This window comes from Aethalodelphis obliquidens, unplaced genomic scaffold (assembly GCF_003676395.1).
Source record: "Aethalodelphis obliquidens isolate GAN/ISIS:26980383/991018 unplaced genomic scaffold, ASM367639v1 scaffold43, whole genome shotgun sequence".
NCBI lineage: Eukaryota > Metazoa > Chordata > Mammalia > Artiodactyla > Delphinidae > Aethalodelphis > Aethalodelphis obliquidens.
Genome location: NW_020837987.1, coordinates 11,402,912 through 11,410,984, shown reverse-complemented (window position 1 = coordinate 11,410,984; position 8,073 = coordinate 11,402,912). Strand labels below are relative to the sequence as shown.

General features: G+C 57.0%; 1 protein-coding gene across 1 annotated transcript in view; it reads left to right on the top strand.

Moving 5' to 3' along the window:
• The window catches only part of EXOC3L2 (exocyst complex component 3 like 2), a 20,435-nt gene that overhangs the window by 5,668 nt on the left and 6,694 nt on the right, over positions 1-8,073 (top strand). The window contains exons 3-8 of the mRNA XM_027079841.1: positions 1,895-2,522; positions 4,068-4,179; positions 5,172-5,273; positions 5,374-5,474; positions 5,693-5,803; positions 7,143-7,278. Of these exons, the coding sequence (XP_026935642.1) occupies positions 1,895-2,522; positions 4,068-4,179; positions 5,172-5,273; positions 5,374-5,474; positions 5,693-5,803; positions 7,143-7,278 (1,190 nt within the window). The remainder of the gene's footprint in view (positions 1-1,894; positions 2,523-4,067; positions 4,180-5,171; positions 5,274-5,373; positions 5,475-5,692; positions 5,804-7,142; positions 7,279-8,073) is intronic.

The following is an 8,073-nucleotide window of genomic DNA, read 5'->3' as shown; positions in this document are numbered from 1 at the left end:
TTTTTTTTTTTTTTTTTTTTTTTTTTGCGGTACTCGGGCCTCTCACTGCTGTGGCCTCTCCTGTTGCGGAGCACAGGCTCCGGACGCGCAGGCTCAGCGGCCATGGCTCACGCGCAACCGCTCCGCGGCATGTGGGATCTTCCCGGACCGGGGCACGAACCCACGTCCCCTGCATCGGCAGGCGGACTCTCAACCACTGCGCCACCAGGGAAGCCCCAAATGCCATCTTTAACCTCACTGCTATGCCCAACACCATGACAAGCGCCAACTGGTCCAGTCCCATGCCATAGCTCATTCCTCTACTCTCATCCCATCCTCAATCCCATCCCCGTGTGCAACTTCAACCCTTTCCCCTCTTCAGTCTCACTCCCACCCCCGAACCCCAGGTCCATCTCAGCATCCCCCTTCAACCCCATTCACCTCCCCAACTTCCTCATTCAGTCCTAGTCGCACTCCCAGCCCCCATTTTCAACCTTAACCCCAAACTCAACCTCTTAACCCCATCTCCACACCCATCCCGTCTCAATCCTAACCCCCCCATTTCCAACCTCCAACTTCAACTGTCTGCATTCCTCTCAACCCCAACTCACGTCCAGACTTCTTCAAACTCGCCTCCATCTCTACCTTCTTTCCATCCTCAACTTTCACCTAAACTCACCTCCAAGCCCATCCCTACCCCAAACTCCAGATGACATTCTCAATTCCCTTCCCATCCCCCTCTTCCGATTTCAGCCCCAACCTCACCCTAACCCTAAACTCCCTCATCCTAGCCTCCACCTTCATCCCCATCCGCTTCTCCAGCCCCAGCCCTGCCCAATCCCCACCTTTCTTCAACCCTGTCCCCGACCCTGCCTCTATCCCCCCACCCCCATCCCCACTCCTACCCTCCCCCCATGGACAGCCCTCGCTGCCCCATCACTGGAGAGCCCTTCCTTCAACCTGATGCCTGATGCCCTCCACATCCTGCGCCAGAAGCTATTTCAGCCCCTGCTCCCTAGGGACTGGGAGGGCACCACAGGGAGGTGAGAAGGGAGTGACTCAAGCCCCCGCCTTCTGGAAACGGATGGGCAGAAATAGCACTGGCCAGGAAATAGTTTCTCTGCCAGGGAGGAAGCGGAGGGGGCTGGAGGTGTTGGGGGTAACCCTGGGCCACTGGGACCCTCTGCCTTCACTCAGGGGCCTCCCGAGCCCATGACTCCCCTCTCCTGGGGGAGTGTGAAATAATCGGAGAGCCAGGTCACCCCTATAGTTGTCCCCACCCCCGAAAGACCCATCTCTGGTCTTCATACCCTCTTCCCACCTCCAGGCCCCCACCCTGCCCCCCAGTCCACTGGCTCTCTCCATCCCTCTCCCCCTTCCCTGGCTCCGACTGTCCTCCCTTGGCCGCCCCACTTCCTCTGATGCCTTTTTTTGACCCTGATGCCCTTTTTCTATCCCATCCGCCCTCAACTCCCCTAACTCCTCCCCACAGCCTCACCTACCCCGATACTCTCTTCGTAGCCCTGACCCCTTACCCCAAGACCTAAGCCTTTCCTTCTCCCTCATTCCCTTAACCCCACTTCCTCTGACTCCTCCTCTCATCTTACCCTCTTCGGAATCAGACACCCTTTCATCTTTGACCTCCTTATATCCAGACGCCTTCTCCCATCGCCAAACCCTCTCCTCCCTTCCCTGACCGCCTCCTGTCCCCTCCCCCTTGCTCCCTCCTCCCTCTCCGCCCCCTCCCTTCTCCTAGGCCCCTCACCTGACAGCCTTCTCTCTTCCCCTTCTCCTGAAATGCCCCCACATCCCTCTCTGCCCCCCACCTTTACCCTCCCCCGACCCTCTTCCCCTCGCCTTCTCCCCGCCGTCCGCCCGGTTTCCCAGCCCCTGAGCTCCCGCTTTGCGCCCACAGTGCTGGAGATCCTGAGCTTGATTCAGCAGCGCGAGCTCGCACGGGCCGACGAGCACATCTTGGAGCTGGAGGCCGAAGAGCTGGCGTCGTCGGGGGGCGGCGCGCCCGGGCCGCCCAAGGCTGAGGGCGCGGGCCGCCGGGCCCGGGACGTGGCTCTGCTGTACGAGGCCCTGCAGCGCGAGCTGTGGGCGCTGGTGCGCGAGACGCTGGCGGGCCCCGGGCCGGGCGCAGGCGCCGGGCCGGGCGCCGTGGCGCAGCTGGGTCAGGTGCTGGTGCAGGAGGAGGCGGCGGACGGGCGCCGGGGACCCGAGGCGGCCCGCAAGCTGCGCGCCCGCTGGGCGGAGGCGGTGGCGCGTGCGGCCCGGGAGCGCCTGGAGGCTGCGGCGCCAGGGGCGCCCGGGGGCCTGGCCGGGCAGCTGGAGGCGCTGCGGGGGCGGCTGCTGGAGGATATGGGCGTGGTGCGGGGCCGCCTGGCGCCCTCCTACCCCGCCGGCCTGGGCGCCTTTGGCGTCTACCTGCGCGGCTACCACGGCGCGCTGGCCGAGTGGATCGGGGCCGCCGCCCGCCGGAGGCTGCCGCTGGCCGACCGCTACGCGCTGCTGCACTGGCATAACCAGGTGTACCCCAGGTAAGCGGGGGCCTAGGGATCGGCTGCCCCAAGGTAGAGTAGAACCCTCGCTTTCCCCCACTCCTTCCAGCCCCGGCCCCTTCAGAACCTAAGGACCCTCCTGGACCTTCATTCCTAGAACCTTAATATCGTTGACCCTTCCAGGCTCAGCACTGGTGACAATTACAACCCGAGAATCTTAGCGCTCTCCACGCTTCCCGCGCTAGAACCTCAGCAACTGGGATCCTTCTGATCCTAGAACCTTACCACCCGCCATCCTTCCGGTCCTAGAATCTTAGCATTGTTGACCCTTCCAGTCCAAGAACCTTTAGAATCATCAACAGTACACTCTTAGAATCTTAGCACTGCCCACCCTTCCAGTCCTAGAAACTTAACACCAATGACCCTTCTCATCCTACAATCTTGGCACTGTTGACCCTTGGAATCCTAGAACCCTTACACTGCTTTCGCCTTAGACCCTAGGGCACAAGCGCCGATGACTCTTCCAATCTTAGAACTTTAGAACTGATGACAATTTCAACCCTGGAACGTTAGCGCCAACGAGCCTTCGAATCCTAAATCTTAGCTTCATCCCCCCTTTGGATCCTAGAACTCTGACACTTGTCGGTCCTTTCAGTTTTAGGATGGTAGCACTTTTGGTCCCTTGAACTCTATAATCTTAGCATCTAGAACCTGAGTACCATTGACCCTCCCAGTCCTAGACTCCTATAACCATCGAGCCTTTGGATCTTAAAATATTTCCATTCTTGTGGCTGGGGGATGGGGTACGGTGATCAGCTATGACTGGGTCCCTACAGGCTCCAGGGAAAAGGGAGTTAGCCACACCCAAACCACACATTGGAGGGTGAGGGAGTGGGTGGCCCCTCATCGAAATCAAGATGCTGTCACCAGAAGAATGGGAAGGCCACAGTTAGCAACACTGACCTGTTGGTAAATATCCCATTTGGGAATATATGTTCATGACACTCACATGCCATCCATGAGAGATGGAGGCGGAATAGGGAGCCTGGAATGGTGAGACATGAGTTAAGTCTGATTTGCAGGGAGATGGGGATTCTGGCTGAGACGATGCCATGAGCAAAGGCCTGGTGTGTGCAGGGGTGGTGGGGAGGTGTGGGGACAGCGCTGGCACGGCACAGGCCTGGGCATGCAAGAGGGTAGAGGCTGGGAGTGAGGGCTGGAGTGGCGAGGCCTCCAAGGCTAGGTGACGACGTAGGGACTAGGGGCGGAGGTGGAAGGGAGCTTCTGTCTGGTGAAGCTTTGGCGGGTGAGACCTTGCGTGCCAGGTCACAGAGCCTGGACTTGACCCCTACGAGTCTTGCCCGGACACCATCCATCAGGGAGCTGACTCAGGGAACTGGAGCCAGGGGAGCAATAATTCCAGAGACTTCCTTTGAGGGATGAGCAAAGCTGGCCCCGAGAGAGGAAGGGAGAGGCCCAGGTCACAAACACACAGGCTGTGAAGGGATGGAGGTGGGGAGGGGTTCAGCTCCCCAGCCCCACCTCTCACAGACCACCCCCCCTGTTTCTTACCCCCACCCCCAGAGAGGTCCTAGGTCTGGTGGACATGGTCGCCCTGGAAAATGGGGAGCTGGAGCCCCTTCTGTCCCCTGGCACCGTTCGTGGCTTGGAGGATGAATGTGTCACGGACGTTAAGGTACCTGGAACTTGGCTTTGCTGATCAGGGAGCCGGAGGCGCTCTGCAGAGGGATGGGGGGTCACACTGAGCTTGGGGGCCTCTCTCCGCCCCCTTTCCCTATCTCCATCTCCGCTTGCCCTTTGTGGACTTCCGAGTTCCGTCCAACAGACATAGAAATGTAAGCCCATACTGATCACTTCTGTCTTATGTTCAGTGTATCTAACTCGGCCGGGCGTGGAGACACTCAGTGAAGGTTCAATACATTCAGACACTTCAAATCTTACAGCCAGAGAGAGTCAGTCACAGAACCTCAGCTCGCAGACTCAAAGACTCACAGAAGGAGGGCATCAAAGCATCTCTGCATATAAGCAGGGCTGATGGCAAACACGGTTAATAACTGGCCGGGCACAGGCACCGCTGAGCAGGATGGTCCAAGCTGTAAACAGCCATCCCAGCCACAGGAGTGTTTCTGGTCTAAAAGCCAGTCCTGCCCCAGCCACAGAAATCAGTATCTTTGCAACTTGAGAGCTTTGAATCTCAGGACCGAACAAGTCTACGTTCTCAGACTCACTGAATTGAAGACAACATAGGACCAGAGAATCAAGAGATGTGTAAACCTTAGAATCCTAGACACTTGGAATTCTTGAATCACAGAATTTGGAAGTCGTGAAAGAATTGTCTTGCAGACCTGAGAGCAGAGTCTTAGAATCATCAGATAATGAGAGAATAAGCCCTTAAACCCTGTGGCTATTAGATGGAGGAGGCTTAAAACCACAGACTCAGTATCAAATGCCAGATTGTAGACTTAGGAATGGAAGGGGCTGGGGAAGTTTTCTGGTCTAGGCTCTCTCCCCAGCGTCACCTTGATGAGCTCATAGGTAGAATCCAGAGCTGCAGGGGGGCTAAGGGGCAGGACGGCGGGGAAGAGGGGGGAATCGTGGTGTGAGAAAGGGAGGGAGAGGCTCCCAGGGACTCTGACTCCTGCCTCTGCCCCCACTTCCCCACTCCAGGCTCAGACACGGGCAGCGCTGCTTCGAGTGCTGCAGGAGGACGCGGGGCACTGGGCAGGTGCGGAGGACCGGTCCAGCAGCCTGGCACAGGATGTGTGTGAGGTAGGGGGCGGGGAAGAGGAAGGACAATCAGCTGGATGGTGACCAGTGGGAAAGTGGGACCTCGCCTCCTCATCACTTCTCATCCCCCTGGACCACGCAGCTGCTGGAAGAGCACACAGAGCGAGCGCCCCGCATCAGCCAGGAGTTTGGGGAGCGGATGGCCCACTGCTGCTTGGGGGGGCTGGCAGAATTCCTGCAGAGGTATGGAGGGCTGGGGGGAAGGGCGCAGGGCTGGGGTGGCGGTGGGGCATCTGGACCCGGGAGCCAGCAGAGAGAGGAGAGCTGAAAGTGAATCCGGTCAGGACGGGCAGGGGCGCCTCTGTGGGGATCACAGGCTTTGCTGGGCTGAGTGCCCAGCCAGGGACCCTTATCCAGCGCTGCTCCATCGGTCTACCGTCCTCCCCTTCTCCTCTCACTAGCTTCCAGCAGCGCGTGGAACGATTCCATGAGAACCCAGGAGTCCGGGAGCTGCTACCCGACACCTATATCAGCAGGACCATCTCCCTGGTCAATTGTGGGCCCCCCCTGAGGTGAGAGCACCCACAGTATGTGGGCGAGAAGGCCAGTCCTGGGTGACAAGCTGAACTGGGGTGCCTGGATCCTGGGTGGGGATCGCAGAGCTAGCCCCGAGAGGCATATCCAGGGGACCTTAGAAGCATAAAACCTGGAAGTCCTAGAAAGAACCATAGCATCACAGAGCACTAGAATTATAGAGTAATCAGAACCTGGGAGTGTTAGAATTACAGGAACCTAGAAGCCAGACTCTACGGATTACGTGTTTTTAAACATTTTTTTCTTATAATACTTTCCTCGTATAGTTCATTTATCATGTTGTGTTGATTTCTGCTGTACAGCAAAGCAGTTCAGTTATATTACTTTACCTTTTTATTAACTTATTTTTACTTGAATTTTTAAAATTAGGAATGCATTCAAGATACAATAAGGCACGCAGTGAAAAGCCTCCCTCCCCCACTCCTTCCCTCCAGTTATCGCTAATGCCTCACATATCTTTCCAGGGGTATTTGATACATTTACCAGTAAATATGTGTAAATAAGTGTATATATGCATAGACACACTTCATGCATATGCATAGATAGCCATGCATATGCATATTTCATAATATACAAGTAAATCTATTACTTTTCCTTTAAAAAAATACAAATGGTAGAATATTGAACACACTCTGTCTTTTTCCACTTAACACCTTGGAAATCTTTCTGTTAGTGCCTGAAGAGTTCCCACCAGCTTCTTTTATATCTTTTATAGCTGAACTGTCTTCCACCGCTTGGACGTGCCATCATTCATTTCATCTGTCCCCAGTGGATGGACAGTTGCCTCCACTCTTTTGTAGAGAAAAACCTGGCACATCTGTCAACTCCCACAAGTGTGGGGACCAGGGATACATTCTCAGAAGGGGATCTGCTGGGATGTGGGCAGAAAGTGCCCAGTTGCCCTCTAAACCAATTTATTCTCCTTTCAGTGATGGAGAGGGTCATCAACTGTTACAATGACAGAAAATGAGAAGGGTCGAATTTTAGAATTACAGCCCTTTAGAAGCACAGACTTTTAGGATGGAAGCATCCCCACTCTCACCCAGAAAGTAGCGAGAGAAATAGACCCCTTCCTCCTCACTCCATCCCCCAGACGCCCAGCCATTCCACAGAGCCCCCCAACCCCCAACCCTCCAGACATCCCCTGATATTTCTCAGCCCCCAGGCCCCCCCAGAGCCCCTGACTTCCCCCAGCTCCCCATCTGACCTGTCGCCCCTGTGCCCCACAAAATAGGGTCCGTCTCATGGGAGACAGGTCCAGGCAGTTGGGCTGAGATGTTGAGGCTCCTTGACTTTTGGTTCCACTGATCCCCACAGGGCTCTGGCGGAGCGCCTGGCCCGGGTGGGACCCCCTGAGAGTGAGCCGGCCCGGGAAGCTGCAGCCAGCGCTCTGGACCGAGTGACCCGACTCTGCCACCGCATCCTGACCGACCTGCTGTTCCAGGAGCTGCAGGTGAGAGAGGCAGTGGGCTGGGTGGGGCCGGGGCCAGGACAGGGGAGTGCCCCCACCCCATCCTGCAGTTCCTTTCAGCCCATGACTCAGTGTTCGGGAAGCAGAGGGGGTGGGGGGGTGATGGCCATGTCTGGGCCGTTTAGGGGGACGGGGGGGCGCAGGAAGGAAGAGGTGGGAGGATATGGTCAGGGGGAGGATAGAGAGCGATCAACATGAAGGGGCCTAGGGGACTGGGTGGAACCCCTCCTCACTGAGGTCCTCCAAATCCCTGCCCAGCCTAGGGCCTCATTCACTCATCCCTGGGGTCCTGCACATGCCCAGAGGGGAGTAGGTTCAGAGGTGGGTGAGAGCGGGGTGAGGAGCTGGTGGGAGTACCCGGGAATGGAACTGAGAGGTGTGCATGTCCCTGGTTGTGATTTGTGCTCAATCCACATTGTACGTCGGGTTGTGTCCCACCTCTGCTTAGAACCCTCCATGGCTCCCAGCTCACTTAGGGCAAAAGCCAAAGTCCTCCCTGTGGCCCCCGAGGCCCACATGGTCTGCCCTTTCCCTCTCTGACCTCATCCCCTCCCACTTTCCTCCTTGCCCCTCGCTTCTCCTTAACGCGTCAGACACATTCCAACCTCAGTACCTCTGCACCTGTTCCCTCTGCCTGGACTACTCTTCCCTCAATAGCCACAAAGCTCCCTCTCTCACCTCTTTCAAGTTTTGACTCAAATGTCACCTTCTTAGAAGGACCCCCCCTGACTGCCCTGTTTAAAATAGAAGCCCCTGAGATTCCCACATGCCCCCCCC